This window comes from Typopeltis vanoorti, chromosome 9 (assembly GCF_054136105.1).
Source record: "Typopeltis vanoorti isolate ZY-2024b chromosome 9, IOZ_Tvanoo_1.0, whole genome shotgun sequence".
Lineage (NCBI taxonomy): Eukaryota > Metazoa > Arthropoda > Arachnida > Uropygi > Thelyphonidae > Typopeltis > Typopeltis vanoorti.
The window spans coordinates 49,941,187-49,958,814 of NC_143557.1; the positions used below are offsets into that span (position 1 = coordinate 49,941,187).

At 34.7% G+C, this 17,628-nt stretch overlaps 1 protein-coding gene across 5 annotated transcripts in view; it reads right to left on the reverse strand.

The window, feature by feature from the left end:
* Positions 1 to 3,008: 3,008 nt before the first annotated feature.
* The window catches only part of LOC150103030 (uncharacterized), a 458,183-nt gene continuing 443,563 nt past the window's right edge, over positions 3,009 to 17,628 (reverse strand). For all 5 annotated transcript variants that reach the window (XM_090398173.1, XM_090398177.1, XM_090398174.1 and 2 more), the window contains one exon: positions 3,009 to 7,020. In XM_090398173.1, the coding sequence (XP_090254299.1) occupies positions 3,564 to 7,020 (3,457 nt within the window). In that variant the 3' untranslated portion in view covers positions 3,009 to 3,563. The remainder of the gene's footprint in view (positions 7,021 to 17,628) is intronic.

Here is a 17,628-nt window from a genome sequence, read left to right on the forward strand (position 1 = left end):
AACAAATCCACTGCTTTTTATTACCTAAAGGGAGAAGTTTACATTTATTTACTTCAAAATTTATCATTCATCACACTAAGGGCCGTATTACACTTTTCCCAAGTCTGGCGGGGCCCAAAGCACATAGAGTGCTCTGGGGGTCCTCCTCAATGTTTGGGGACCTTAAACTGGCCATAATGGGCCCACTCATGAGCCTGTGCATAAATACAGTCTTGATTACGATGTGACATAATGTGCTTATGAATATTTTCAAGACTATTAGCCTATTTACTGCAAGCCTCAAATGGCTTGAAAAAACAAATCTTGAAAAATGCTTCTCTAGAAAAGTATTCCTGTTATCTAATCCTTAGCTCACTCATGATGCCAGTGTGCAAAGTTTCCAATTTTATGTAAATGGAATTGTTATTAACCAAAGTAAGTGTTCTACAGATGATATGCATAGTAATTAAAAAAAAAAAAATAAATAAAAATAAAAAAAATTAGCTAATAATTTCACCCTTTCCAATACAATTTGGACACCTGGAAATATCTCATTATCATTTGTTTCCAATGAGATCAAAATTCTGGTCTCATTAGAATCAGGTCACACAACCATTAAAAGTGAGGTTTACTATGCCAGTTAGTAACTTCAATGAAGTGAGAAACATCACAAATTACGGTATTGAAAAAAAAAAAAAGGTTTCCCATTTAATTTTTAGGTTCTGTAAAATACATAAAATCATCTTTCTTCAGAGAATATCTCATATGGACCTTCAAAGACACATATGAGATACTTGTTTTTTTTCAAACATTCAAAATATTTTAAAATTATTATACAAGAAATTACATTAACCATTCTGGTTAATCAAGTGGATTGCATCTCTGTTATGTGGAAACAGAGAAAATAACCAACAGGCTCTTGAGATTGAATCCCACTGTGGTGATGTTTTGTGAGTCTTTAGGAGACAGACAGTTTTCATTCATTCTTGTGAGACTGCCACTATTTAGTGGAGCTCTGCAAGTGGCTTGGCTCGAAAAAGTTCTAAACCTAATAATAAATTTCCAAAATACTGTTTTCAGCTTAAGAAACACTTTTCATCAGTGGTTATTCATATTGTTTATCATAGCATGGACAAACATTCTGACAAATTGAATATGAATATCCTGCCTTACACACCTTTAGCTGACATGAAATTCAAGCTATAGTTACAGCAGCGCTATAGCAACACAGTTAAGGACATTACTGGATAGTTTGGAAACCCAAAAAATTCTAAACCAGATCAACTAAACTACATTCATTCATAAGGAATAAATCATAAGAACTTATATTTCAGCTTTTAAAATACCAAGAGATTATATGTTAATCAGTGTTCTTGAAGTATTGAAACGTAACAGTAAGGGAAAGGATAGTGGGTTGCATAGCGAGTTTCAATATGATGTTGAAGAGTTGAGGAGAAGAATGATAGATAACATGAGAGTAAGCACGTAAAATAAGAGAAGTCTGGAATACACAGATGTTTGAAGTGCATATGATGAGATGCAAGAGATGAACTGCAACACAGGATGAAGACATCTGAAGAGGTTGCTGTTCTCTGAGCCAGTGAGAGTGTTGGGGGAAAAGGGAAACTAGAGTTGCCAGGATGGAAGATAGTAGAGATGGCCTTGTGTGGGAATGGTGGCTTGGGACATGGCATGTCATGGAGCAGAGTTAAGACTGGGGAGAATAATAACAGATATATGGAGTTAATGGGAAGACTGATAATGCAATGCAATGTAATATAACACTTTTCAGTATACAAATGCCAGGTGCACAAGGAATAAGTTTGGGGCACTGATAATTTACTCGCATATTAGCTATCAGTGAAAAACAGCAGTTAACAGATCATATCTGGCCAAGAAGAGAAACAGAAGCATAAGAGCATACTTTTTTTTTTTTAATTTAGGAAAAAAATCATACACGAGGTTATTATTTTTAACAAAAATTAAACAAAGCAAAATATTGCTTTTAATTTATAAATTATAGTTCTGATTTGTAATATGTTGATATGTCATTGGCTTAGAAATTAGACTACTTTTGGATACAGATAACTGGATATTGCACAAGCTATTTTTGGTATGTTTACTATAAGTGAAAGATAGTGTCTCCAAGATGGAAAGAATGAGCACATTGCTTTTTATTATAGAATATTTTAGGGTTTTTCCAATTAGACAGCTGTCTTTTGAATCCTCATCAATAGTAGCTAAAATTATAAAAATGCAACAATTTTGGTTGCTTAACTTTTGGAGAAAAAAAAAAACTTGTTTTATAACTACTTTGTGAATTCACAAATGATTTCAAATTTAAAGAAGATAAAACCAATTATCTTAAGCTCAATTATTTTAAAACGTGTTATCTAGCAAATATGTTTCTGATTTCCATTTCAAGCAGATAATATCTGCATATTCACTTAGCATTTTCAGGGAAGTATTTTAAAAATCATTTTTATATCCTGGCAGAAGGTTTGCTTTATCATCACCCACTTCTAACTTTATTAATATATAGGCTTCTCAGGGCAGTCTAAGAACTTATTGAAGGAGGGGGGGAAGGGGAGGCAATTCTAGTCACACAACATTGAAATACCTATTGTATCTCTCGTTGCATCTTCACATGCTTCGTAACCACACCCCCTTACTCAGTTCTATGAATAATCCTGAGTTTTTTTTTAATCCACCTGCCACGAGTTTCAAATTCTCCTGGATTTTGCACCTCATGGATTCATACTATAAAATCCACTTTGTTAACAACTGGTATGCTATTTATATCTCCTTTCCCCTTTTGTCAATTTCTTAGACTTCATAATCTTAATTTTCTGATGAATCATTTTCAATATATAATGCATAGATTGGTGGAAAATCTGGTCAATGTGATTTTGAATTTTTTATTTGAAATTATTTTTTATTTCTGATAAATCCACACTAAAAAAATAAATAAAGGTGTATTTAAAAAAGTGATACAAGTATTACAGAAAATTTTTACATTTTATACAGAATTCATTTATGAAATATTTTTTTTTTTTATTATGTACAGCAGCCCTGATAACTGGGCAAACAACAAATATACAGAAATACTCCTACTCTGTGGCACACATATTAACATTGCTGCATGAAGTATACATTACTTCAAAACAAAATCAAATTTTAAATAAATGGTGGTAATGAGATTTAATTAAGAATTATGATAACATAAATGACTATTCATGTGCCCTGAGTAATGAAATATACATTCAATTCTAGTAGCAGTTGAAAAATTAAAACCTGTGTAATTTTGTAAAGACAGCAATCAAACCTAGCAAATTTGACTATCATAAAAAAAAAAAAAAATAAAAAAAAAAATCATTAATACAAATTTTTAAAGTAAACAATGATTTGCAAAACTGCATGAGCATGTTAAACACAGTCTTGGACAAAGGTGTTTCCTTTCCTACATCTGCATGGCACACATTCAGGAAAGCAAAACTGCAGCAACCACTTTATGAAAAGTGTCCAGTGCTTGTCTTTATATATATATATATATATATATAATTTAAGTACATAGTTATTTAATTTTATAGTATTTTTTTTTGTTTGGATTTATGGCTTTTCTTTCGCTTATGTTTATGCTTGTGTTTTTTATGCTTCTTATGTTTTGATTTTTTATGCTTGTGTTTAGGTTGTTCTGAATCAGGAGTTTCACTTCTCATTTTTTTACCTGTATCTTTCTCTGTACCTGAAGATTCATTATCACTATTTGTAAAGCTATCAGAGCTACTACTACTGCTTGTTTTTTCTCTTTTTCGTAATTCATTTTCTTGTTTTAATAGTTCCAGATTTCGGGAGGAAAGCATGGATTTCGAAATATGAATTTTTTCTCCACTTTCCCTTTTTAGTTGTTTTTTTGGACTATCATCATTTATTAGAAGTTTGCGTTTTCTTCCCAACTCTTGGCATTTTAACTTTTTTTCAGATAATTCGTCATCACTACTATTTTCAGATTCACTCGTTTCATCATAGTTTGGCTCAAACTTGGACTCATCTTGTGTAGATTCTTTACGATGTCTTAACGATTGTGATCCTAACTGTTCCTTACATAATTTCTTTCGATCATACTTTAGTTCAAGATCTTTAATATCATATGACTTTCCCTTTTCTTGACCAGAAAGCTTACTTTCCAGCAAGTCTTTTTTATCAGTTCCTTCAAAATCTAGCCTCTTATTTTCAACTCTACTTTTATGTTTAGATGCATGTTTTTCAAAAATATCCATATGTTTTTGTTTGTATTGCCTCTTTTCGCTACTGCGACTTCTAGAACGCGACCTTTCATTATGAAGTTTACGGACTTTCTCAAGTAATCGATGTTTGTCTGTAGTCCCTGTATTTCTGCTTGATTCATTATAGTCACTTCTAGAATAATCCCTACTTCTTTTGCTTTCTCTTTCACTTCTTACAAAAGGCATATCATCTTTATTTCTATTTCCACTTTTGAGATTCCCATGTCGTTTTCTTTTATCATCACCACCACCACATGATTCTTCACTATGATAACCTATTCTTTCTTTGCTGGTACTATGTTTTTTGGATGATTTATCATGCTGACATTTCTTTTCTGTAATATCAGGATTAATAGTCTTGTCTATTTTTTCAGTTGCATACTTTTCATTTCTGTTTTTTCTTGGCAGAGACTTGGAAGAATAATCAATATCCCTTTTTCTTTCTGATATCTGAGTTAAGGGCTTAGAAATTGGTTCTTTAAGTAATTCTATAGAGGCTTGCAATTTTTCATTTGAGTAGACAGGCTTACTATTATATTTCTCATTATCTTCATTTTGTCCTTTTTCAATAAATTTTGACCTATCTAATTTTGGTTTTTTATGATGTGAGGAATCACTGTCTGTTGATTTCTCTTTTGTGCTTTCCTTTTTCCTAGTTTGTACAGAACGTTTCTCTTTATCAGTAGTTATTGTAATTTGAATTGTTGGAGATTCTACCCTTTGTTTAATTATATTCCCATCTTTCTTTTCAGTTTGATGCTCCTTCACTGTTAATTCTTTTTCTTTAACATGAGAAGCATCCTTACTGGAATCACTGATTCGCTGGGATTTCTCATTTTGCACTTTACGTTCACTTTTATGCTTTTCTCGTGTTGGAGGAGCTTCGGTAATGGCAGCTTTCAGAGCTTTCTGAAGTATTGCTTTTTCAGCCCTTTGAATGATGTCTGAAGGAAGGGACATTCTTCCTTCTTTCTGTGAAATTTTGCTATCTGCATATGGAGATTTTGTTTCTTCAATGTCATCATACTCTTCTCTTTCCCATTTTGATATTGCAGGTAATTCTACATGTAATATGTTTTCAGGCAATCCCTCTTGGTCTTCTTCATCCTCTTCCTCTTCTTCATCTTCTTCTTCTATGAGTTTACTATTGCTTATTTCTGTTGATAGAACTCTCTCATCTAAATTTTCACTGTTTAAATTTTCTTGAATAATATCCTGATTAACTGCCATAGATTGTTCAATTTCTACTTTTAGGATCTTTGAGTCATTGTGTTTAACACTTGCACCTTTACTTTCTGTTTTGTTTGAATAATCAGATATTTCTTCATGCTCAATAAGTTTCATGGAATTTAAACTGAATTCTGTTTTAGGCTCTTTTATCTCACTTGTTTGATCACTCTCAGTATTTCTAGTTGTATTGTTATGATCATCATTAATATGATTTACTTCTACAAGCAACCTATGAGTGTCATTAACATGAAGAGATTTTTCCTGCTTTTCAAGTGGAATACTCTCTGCAAGTAATTTAGATTTTCCTTTCTTTTTTTTGAGTTTGGGGACTTTATTTTGTTCAGAGTTTACGAATGCACACTTTTCTTTGCTATGCAATAGTTTAGTTTTTCTCTTAGTTAACTCCTCATTCTCCTTTCTTTTTTTGTGCTTATGCTTTTTTTCCTTCACAACTGATTCCTCTTGTAATTCAGATATTTTACTTTCTATTGCACTGTCAGATAGCACTTCTACCTTAACTAAGTTGCTAGGAGTAGCAGAACGATTTTCAGATAGCCTTTTGTCACTTTTTTCTTCAGTTTCTACCTTCTCTTTCTTATTTTCTTTATTCCGATGATGATGGTGATGTTTTTTATGCTTTATTTTTTCTTCCTTCTTTTTTGGTTTTACATCCTCTTGAATTTGTTTATCTGGAACTTTTCTTTCAGCAGGGGAATGAATTCTTGTTAGGTCTTTCTTATGCACATTTTCTCTTCCTCGAACTTTGATGGTTTCCCTGCCTTTTTCTCTGTTCTGTCCAATATGATGAGAATTGTCACTGTGTCCTTGATAATCTTGAAAATGAGCTTTATCATACCTTGCATCCCGAGTATCAAAGTGAGAGCCACTGCTATAAGCAGAGTGATAGGCATCATAATTTCGAAACTGCTCATGGTAATACCTTGCTCGCTGTGCACCAAAATGTTCCAGAGCATGATTAGGGGGATGGTTATGAGAAATACCTGTTGTTGTTGCAGTTACAGTAGGATAAGGTACACCAGGATACGACCCACCATAAAATGCTGAAGAAAATTCTCTTTTATGCTGGAATGGGGATGACCTTGGTCTACGTGGGTGATGCCCTTTTGGAGATCGAGACTGTGATCGATTATAATTATGAGTCAAATTATGATGTCTATCCCGAGATCTTGAACGAGATCTAGAATGATAGCTTGGACTTCTAGAGCGAGAATGAGAAGATCTTGAATAGGATCTTGATCTTGAAGGTGATCTGGACCTTGAATGTGAATAAGACCTGGATCTTGATCTACTGCTATATGAAAATGAGTGAGAACGAGAGCGCGACCATGACCGTGACGAACGAGATCCTGAACGTGACCAGGATTTAGAGGTGCCATAAGAATGCGAACCTGATGATGAGTGTGATCTTGCACGTTGTCGATGCCTACTGTGTGACCTGTGATGTTGTTCACGACTATATTCCAACAGCTCACGAGCAAAATCATCCAGGGGATCTCCAATACCTCTGCAAAATGAAAGAAATAACATGTATATCAGGAGCACACACACATATATGCTAATTAATCCCTTAATATTTTTTTCAAGAAATTATTTTTAATTATAGATATAATTTAAGAAGTAAGCATGCACAGCTCATTATAATAAATCAGGTTTTGTGTAGGGTTAATGGAACTTAGGGAAGACAAGGATTATAATTATACACCCTCTGCACCACCATATTATTATCATTTTTAAATGTCACAGGCTGTTAAATTTTTAAACACTTTAGATATTTTACTTTCATATTAATAGGATCTATAACACCCAAATATCTGATAGTAAGAGAAGTTTCTTTTCCAAATGAGCATTTTCATAACAATATGAAGTGCTATCTCCTTCAGACTTCAGTTTTTTATTAATTGCATGAAATATACTTATTCAGTGTTGTATAGGCGAGAATTGTTAGTGGGAGGTTATTTTGAATGGAATGGTGAATATAATTACACACTCAAAGCTTTAAAATTTAAATCAATCTCTTACATGCAAATGCCTTTTTTTTAATTTTTTTTAATATGATGTAGCTGGAGTTAGGAAATGAACTGAATTTGATTTACCAATCAGAGAGATCACGTCATTACATGATTCCTGTGATTATTGGAAGCATGAAGTGGTGTGAAAATGTTCCATGTTTGGCTCCACATTAGATGATTTGGACACCTATGCACTAGAGTAGGATTGCCAAATCGTCTGACCCTTAGCCTGCCTATGGTACTAAATGTATGTTAGATTTATCATTATTACTATACAGGTACCTCCATGGAGTCAGAAGACTCATTGCAGAAAATCTATTATTCACACAATGCATTTCATACTGGGGTGATTAAGGGTCAAGGTCAGATAATTGGGAGGAGACCACCATATGGCCTTTTCAGGAATGTGGAGAACTGACCAGGGCTTCTGACCTGATGTCCAATCATAACCTTCTCATGGTGTACCCCATTGGGTATCATGGATACTGAACAAACAAGGATGGGCTGGCAATTTGGGATTTAGCTGAACAAATTGTATTCATTCTTATTGGCTTAAACCATAACTCAAAATGATGGTACATTGATGGAAATTCACGCTGGTTGGAGTGTCGCCCGGTTAAACAAGTCTCCTGTTGATTTCATCATGGAACAAGGGTGAACAGCAAAAAGTCAGCTACTGGAACCTCAACTCAACATCAGCAGAGATCAAGATTGGCACCATCAACACATAAGAAGCATCAATGGAAAAGAAATGGAACTAGCTGAAGAATTGGATAAGTATCAGATCGACATAATAGGTGTTACTGAAACAAAAGCAGGTGACATCTTTCTAAGCAACAAATACAAAATGTCATGTTCAGGCAATAACAATCAGGAAAAGGAGTAGTTATAATATTAAACACTAACTATGAGGATAATCTTCTTGAATGGCAGGCAATATCAAGTAGGTGATGTGGGCTAATATCAGAATGGGGGAACTGGACAATGAGGCTTATTTGTACTTATGGTTCCACAAAAGGTTCTACTGAGGAAGAAAGGATGGATTTTTTGAGGGATTATAGGAGGCAGTTGATACAATGAAAAAAGTAAAAGTTGGTTCTACCTGGAGCAGAGTAGGAAATGATTACCAGACATATAAGAACTTTGTGGGAATATTCAGATAAAAGAGTGAAGCTAATAATAATGGTAAGTACCTGCTAGATTTCTGCTCAGGACATAAATTAGTTATTACTAACACCATGTTCCAAACATAAAAATGTGTACAAATTCATATGGAGAGAAGAAGCAAGGAATGAGAAAACTCTCATTGACTATATTATTGTCCCACTGGTTGATGAAACAAGAGTATACAGAGTATTGAAATAGGAAGTGATCACCATTTAGTGTTGAGCAGGATAAAATTGAACTTCATATTGAAAAGAAGGGTGTGTAAACAAGTTTAGAAATGAATGAAAGTTGAGCAGCTATCAGATGCGAACTTTAGACTTAAATACACAAACATTATTTCAAGAAAAACTGAAAGAGTTTAAAAACAAGAACGAAACCTTGGAGATTCAGTGGCAAACCCTAAAGAAAACTTTAACTGATTCAGCCAGAGGGACATTTATTTTGTAGATACCCCACAACATCAAATTTAATAGCTTTTAAGCATGCTTGGGCCAAAGCACGTACGTGGGATGTCGGAGTCAAAAACAATCGTTGATCCAATTTACTTCATCAATTAATCAAATGACTAGTGCAAAAATTGTATGGGATAAAATCCTGAAAAATGAAAGGTGATTAGAACACACCATTTCTCTATCTTAGACCATAACCATAATGGAAGTGTTATTGCAGATCCCAAAGCTATTGCAAACACTTTGAGAGAAAATTTTGTTAGAATTTCAGCAATAGCTTCATATCCTCCTGAATTTTTAATACTAAAAGAGCAGCAAGGGAACTAAAGGCTAAATTTTTCTACCAATGGTACAAAAATGATATCAATAGGCTGGAATCGTGGGCATGCAAAAATAGCTGTGTGTTTAATGTGAGTACATGTAAAGTTATACACTTTGGTGTGATGAGATATCCTATGGTGGTAGTGAGATTATGGTAGAAGAAACTGATCAGATTAGGGATCTTGAAACTTTAGTAGACAAAAGTTAAAGTTAAGAGCCATGTAGCAAAGATTGCAAATATAACACAGAGGATAACGGCCGGCCTGGTTGGCTGAGTGGTTAGCGTATCTGCTCTCCAGCCAAAAGGCAGCAGGTTCGAATCCTGCCATGGGCATGGATGTTTGTCTGTGAAAATACTAGTGGTGGTGGTGGAGATGGAGAGTTGTAGAGTAGGTACAGTCCCTCGATGAGTCTTTGGACTCCCTGGAGGTGTTATGCAATAATAATAATAATAACTGCACTGCTGAAATGAACATAGAAAAGCAAGGATAACAAGCATAACAAGACCTTGATATGACCTTACAGATGAAACCAAATTTGCTCTACTCTACAAAGCAATACCAGTCATGCTTTGATGAGAGAACCAGGGATATGTTGTCATCAATCTAATATCTGTGAAAGAGATACTTATGTTGGAAGTAGTGTGATATCTTGAGGAGGCATCTTGTTGGCTGGATGCACAGATTCACTCTCTCTGTTACTTAATTTAATATCTTCTAAAAGAGACCATTGTATATATGGACTGGCCAGCCACCAGGTCTCCTGACCTTAATCATACTAAGCATGTCTAGGATGCTATAGTTAGATGCAATGCTGCTCTCTGCCCCCCCCCCCCCCCCCACTTACTCAAAACCAAGGACTTAGGAGTGCTTCGCTGGAGCAATGGTTTTTTATTGCCAAATGAGCTCCAGGACACCACAGTATGAAACATCATTGTGAGCAGTGTAGTGTCATGAGGGGTGATCACATTCCTTATTGAATTACTTTGAAAATCTCATTTTGACCTCTTTAACATGTTTACATGTACCCATTTGTTATTAAATTAAACTATTTATTTACAATTTTTGTGGGTGGTTGTTTCACATCTCATGTCTTATTGCTTTTAACTTAACTGAATAAAAATCCATCATATAGTTTTTAGGTTGGGATTTAGCCGATGAAATTGTATTCTTATTAGCCTAAACCAAAATACAAAATGATGATACAACATAACAAAATTTCATACCGGCTGGGGCATCGCACAGTTAAACAAGGCCGGCCCCTTGTTTTCGCCAGGGAACCAGGGCGAACAACGAAAACTCAGCTACTGAAAACACACCCCAACTCAACATTACCAGAGTTAAAGATCAGTACTATCAACATAAGAAGCCTGAATGGCAAAGAAATGGAGCTAGCTGAGGAATTAGATGAGTACCAGATCGACATAATAGGGGTGACTGAAACAAAAAAGACAAAAACTGGTGAGATCTTTCTGAGCAATAAATACAAAATGTTATATTCAGGCAATGACAATCAAGAAAAAGAAGGAGTAGGCATAGTATTCAACACTAAATCCGAGGCTAATCTTCTTGAACGGCAGACAGTCTCAAGTAGAGTGATGTGAGCAAATATGAGAATGGGGAACTGGACAATGAGACTTATTTGTGCCTATAGTCCCAAAGAAGGTTCTACTAAGGCAAGTCGAGGAATTTTTTCATACTTTAGAGAAAGCAACTGACACAATGAAAAAGGAAAAGTTAGTCCTTGTTCGGGATCTAAATAGCAGAGTAGAAAATGATTTTCAGACATACAAAAATATTTTGGGAAAATTTGGAGAAAATAGCAAAGCTAATAATAATGGCAAATACCTGTTGGATTTCTGCTCAGGACATGGACTAGTTATTACTAACACCATATTCCAACATAAAAATGTGCACAAATTCACATGGAGAGAAGAGGCAAGGAATAAGAAAAGTCACATTGACTATGTTATTGTTGATAGTGATGTTTTCTCCCTGGTGCAGGACACCAGAGTGTACAGAGGATTTGAAATTGGAAGTGATCACTATTTGGTATTGAGCAGGATAAAATTGAATTTCATATTGAAAAGAATAACATGTAAGAAAGTATTAAAGCGAATAAAAGTTGGGCAGCTCTCAGATGTGAACTGTAGACAAAAATACACAAAAATTATTGAAAAAAAAATGAGAGTTTGAGAACAGCAACCAAGCCTTGGAGATTCAGTGGCAAGCCTTGAAGAAAACATTGATTGATTTAGCCAGAGAGGCATATGGTGAGGTTGTCTGCAAGGATAGAAAAATCGAAACTCCATAGTGGAAGGGAGTTAAAGAGGCAGTGAAAGAAAAGAAGAAAGCATATCAAAAGTTCCTGGAAATAAGTCAGCTTGTGTTCTTAGAGAATACAGAGACAAATGTAAGAAAGCTAAACACTGTATAAAACTAGCTAAACAAAAGTCATGGGTGGACATTAGCAAGAACATAGAAAATAAATATCAAGAAGGTGGTAAGATATTCTGGAGGAGGTTGTTGAAGAAGCTTATGAATGGAGGAAAAAGCACTGTAAAAGGAGTTAGAGATGATAAAGGTGACATGAAAACGGGAGAAAAAGATATCCTTGAAGTATGGAGTAATTACTTCGTAAATTGCTAAATGAAACAAGCAGTGATAGCAGAGTGGTAAAAAACACTCAACAGGCATACAGTCAAAAATACATATCCATACTTAAAGTAGAAAAACCATCAAAGGCCTGAAATGTGGAAAGGCAGCAGGAGTAGATGATATTCGGCCAGAAATGCTGGTATAAAAGTTTTACAGTGGCTGCACTGCATAGTTCAGAAAGCCTGGACAGAGAGACGAATTCCCAATGATTGGAGTAGAGCTCTCATAGTACCCATATATAAAAAGGGAAATAAAACTGCATGTGAGAATTACAGAGGCATTTCATTACTGAGTGTTCCTGGTAAGATATATGCAAGTATACTTGAGAAATGGTTAAGAAGAATTGTGGAAGAAAAGCTTGGTGAAGAACAAGCTGGATTCAGGCCAAATAGAGGCTGTCAGGATCAGATCTTCGCTTTATGACAAATTGTTGAGAAAGCATGGGAATATTACAAAGATCTATACCCAAGTCTATCTGGAAAAAAATCATATGACAAGGTGAAGAAAGAAGCTATTCAATACACTACAGTTATATGGTGTCAATGGGGCATTATATCAAGCAATACTTAGTGCTTTATTTGAGTTGTAAGTCAGCAGTTAGAATTGAAGGAAGTTCAGGAAGATGGTTTAATGTTAAATCTGGTGTGAGACAAGGATGTACATTATCTGTTATTCATTATCTATATGGATCACATTATGAAGGAAAGTGGTATTAAACATGATATTAAAATTGGAGATGTTAATATCAGCTCTTTGCTTTATGCAGACAATGTCATACTTCTAAATAAATCCGCTACTAGTCTGCAAGATTCCCTGACTAAATTGAATAAGTGTTGTAATAGATATGGTATGAAGGTCAGCAATAAAAAGACAAAAACAATGAAAATAGGTAGAATTGTTGAATATGTCAACTGCGTTTTGAACGGAGAACCTGTGGAACAAGTAAAACATTTCAGCTACTTAGGCACGATTTTTAGTGAAGATGGTAAATTAAATATGGAAATAGACAACAGAATCAATAAAGCTGGTACAGTAGGAAGCCGACTGAATAAATTCATATGGAATAAAAGAGAAATTAGTAGGAACACTAAACAGTCTTAACTTATGGATCTGAGAGCTGAGTCAGAAGTAAAACACTTGACCAATGACTAGAGACTGCAGATATGAGAGTCCTGAGAAAGATTATAGGTGTGAACAGATGGCATCAATGGCAATATCATATTAAAAACGAGGATATTAGGAAAGAACTTGACATTGTCAGCATCCAGGAATGCATTAGCAGAGCTAATCTCAGGTGGTATGGTCACTTAAATAGAATTGGCGAGGAAAGATTAGCAAAACAAGTGTTCTCTGCAAGGTTGGCAGGAAAACAACCCAGAGGAAGACCAAGATATAGGTGGATTGATGCGGTACAAAGTGCCTTAGAGAATCGAAATATAAGATCTGATAATGTTGGAGTCTTGGCAAGTAACAGGCTGATTTGGAGGAAAATTGTAGATAGGAAGTTTAATGATGTAAATTTTTCATGTAATACTATCATATCCTGTACACATGGCAGGAATTTGATTATGATGATGATTTTTCTCTCTGTTCCTGAATTTATGGAACCCAATGTATAAGCAATAGGGCTTTTTTTTTCCTTCTTTTTATCATATCTCAGAACTAAATGTACTGTACACAGCTCTTATCTTTTAAATCCTTTTTGCTATTTTACTGTGTTGAATATCTGTTCTATTAGATCAAAATATTTCATTTAATAGTGTTATTACATTTCATATATCTATGTTTCAGTGTTTAATATTAAAACTACTTAAATATTTCAATTAAGGAATTTTTTTAAATGAAGAGGGGAGTAGAGTAGAGTGCCCTTCCATATGAGTGCTTGGACTTCTTGGAGGTATCGCATAATATAATAATAATAAAGTACATGTTTCTGTTAGACAATTTTAATATATCACATGCACCTGCAGAAAGCCACCAGGTTATTCTCCCCCCTCCCCCCCATCCTAGGAACTGTTATACATACTACATTTCTTTCCAATATGTTAATGTCCTTGTACTCTTCTATCTCTTTCCAAGAAATCTGCAATTCAAAAGCAGATGATGTATATAAAATATCGTCTGCTTTTGAATTTTAGCTAATATATTTTCTCCTTATATACCCTCTACAGCATTTTCTTTTTCTGCAGCTCATGCTTAACACCATTACTCATCCATCTAACTCCTACCTGATTAACCCTCCTTACCTTAAGTATACAGTTTAAATTGCTTCCTATAGAAACCCCTTAATTTTTTTCCATACACTACTAATATCCTACCATTGAAGGGTTTTATGGAATGGCATAGCTTCAAGCTTCCTCCTAAGTTTATCATAATCACCTGCCTCATAGTTCCATATAAATCCCTTTCTGACAGAATATCTCTCATGTTTTACAGTCTCCCAAGTCACTTTCCCCAATTGGCAGCAATGTGGCCACCTTGGTAGTGATTAGCTCCCATGATCCTATGACCATCGCCTCCATCACATACCACCTCAAATAATTATCTGTCAGTAGGTGTATAAATTCAATTTCCTTCCTGCAATGTGACTTTTCTTCCTTCCAATCTATATCTCCATAGTTGAAGTCCTCCTTAATAATCTGCACTCATTGTAGTAATTTGCTGTTGCATGTCTTCCAGATCATCCCTGGAATCCCCCAGCCAATAGCTGTAACCAACAGCAATCTCCTATTCTTTTTGGTTGCAATTCATCAGCTATCACCACTCACCCCATCCTATCTTCTCTGTCCTCCCTGAGAATACTAAACTCTTCACATTCCATCACTCTAACTACATCTCCTGCAGTTAACCAAGTCTTACTAATGGCTATAATTTTTGATGCAGTTGCTCTAACCAATGCTCTTGTTCCTGATATTTCTGGCATTAGTACATAGAAACTGTAGCATCCCTTAAGAGCCCCCCCCCCCAAAAAAAAAACCTTTACTACCTGAATTGACTATCCCATTGAATATTTTTGCTTGAGAAACTAGATTCCACATTTGTTGGTCATTTTCATGCTCACTTGCCTCATGGGTGCCTTCACACACACACATATCTGCATCCACCCTAATTGCATAAGTTTTCCTGACATTCATTCAGCCCTCTCAGTGAACAAAGCTCTCTAGACACCTAACACCAAAACCATTTAGGTGCAGTCCATCAGCATTACACAAATCCTTCTTTCCATCAAACTCACCTATTAAGGTCAACAAATCCTACATCAGCATGGCAGGAGACTTACAATCTACACCTTCTTGCTCTTCTTTTTTGCTTTGTCCAACAACTCCTATACATTTCCCCCCATAGAATACTCTACTAACTGAATCAATCCATATAGACCTTGATCTTCCTCTTTTTCCAGCCATCTTGACAAACACTTGATTTGCTAACCTTCTCTAACTATGTCTGTTTAAGTGAGCATACCATCTCAGATTAGTTATGCTTATACCTTCCTGAATGTTAAACAATTTCAAGTTCTTTACTAATATCTTTGTTTTACTATTATGCTGCCATTTATGCCATCTTTCATTCCTCTAATTTTTTTCACAACTCTCATATCTGCTATCTTTAGTCTTTCACCAAGTGGTTTATTTCAAACCCAATTCTTGTATCTGTATGTTAAAATCTGGTTTGGACAATGTGTTTTATAATGCTAGTTTATATTTTTACTAATTTCTATCTCATATTCCATATAAATTTATTCAACTAGTCCCTCTAGTCTCCACCGTACCAACTTTCTTATTATATTGTCTATTTCCATATTTAATTTGCTATCTGCACTAAAATTGTGTCTAAATATCTGAAATAGTTTATTTGTTCTATAGGTTTACCCTTCTGGATGCAGGTGATATTTTCTATGTTCCTGCCAGTTTTCAAAATGTTTGTCTTTTTATTACAGATTTTCATACATCTATGTCCGACTCCTGATTTCAAACCATCTTTCTGTACCTCCTTCAATTCTAATTGCTGCTTCAGTTCTAATTTACAACTGAAGCAGCAGTTAGAATTGTACACAATAAATATTACTCAATATAATGTTCTATTTACATGATACAATTGTAAAAACAATCAAAAATGATAAAACTGTAAAAATTATACAACCATTTTGAAAAGCTTTTCTCTTGGCAATTCACAGTATGCTTTTCCAGATCTACCAAACATAAATACAAATTATCGTTACTACATTTCGGATTCTGTCTTAAAGTTAAAATCTAATCCTGACAACCCCTATTTGGTACAAATCCAGTCTGTGCTTTTTCAAGTTTCCTTTCACAATTTTTTAGTCTCTTCTCCGATATGCTTGCATAACTTTTACCTGGAACACTCAACAGGAAAATTCCTTTGTATTCTTTTAGAGATGGGTACTATGAAATCTTTACTCCAAGCAACTGGAATTCTAACTTCAGACCTCACCTTCTTAATTATGCAGTACAACTACTGTAGAAACTGTAGAAGTTTTATATCTCCATATTTTATTGTTCAGTTCTCCATTATGAAATATGCCCATATCACTCGACTTGAAAGTGCCTGCCAACCACAAAGTTCATCTTTTGTTTGTTGTTGAATGCTATAGCCATTCCTTCCTTTCCCTAATCAATCTTGCCTGAAATGGACATCTTATGTTTAGTATTTAACAGAATCTCATGCATTTTGTCTTCTTTGTCTCACTAACAACAAATATGTAAACACAATACTTCTCTATTTCTACTGCTGTTTGACTTCTTTTTTTATTGGTACTTCAGACAATGATGATGCATGTCTTCAATTCTGCTGATAATGAGATGGAGTTTGTCCCAGTAGCTGAATTTTCACTGATTGCCCTGATTTTCTGATGAAAATAGCAGAACCTTGTTTAAATGGGCAATGACACTGCCAATATGAGATTTCCCCATATTGTAATATCATTCTGTTTTGTGAATAAAGAATAAAATTTGATCAGCTAAGTCCTGAATGACAAGCATATCCTTGTTCATTTAGTATCGCAGGCTTACCAACTGAAGGGGCACACTACGTGGAATGGAATGATATTATGTAAAAAAAAACAAGAAATAAATTTTTATTGCTTTACTTTAGTAGATATACTAATCTCACTACCAGCCAGCCTTATTGGCTGGATGAATAGCATTTTCAGTGTCCACCAGCAAGTCATGAAATTCATCTGAGTCTGAAACCATCACTACCCTGCTTACTGAACATTTGAAGTGGCTTAAAAAGGTTCATTATTTGGTTTCTAGAACAGAGATTCTGGATTATTTAACTCTTAACCTACTCACAACACTTATAGTGACAGGTTCAGTCTTTTATGGAAGGAATTCACATAAAATTAAACAAACTACATATCTGTTGGAAAAGTGTGAAAAATTAATTTGATGTGTCAAACAAACTTTTATTTAGCACCACAAACATGTATTGTTTTGACACTGTGCATTTGTTAGCAAGTCCTGCTTATGATTTCTAGACAGAGACAGAC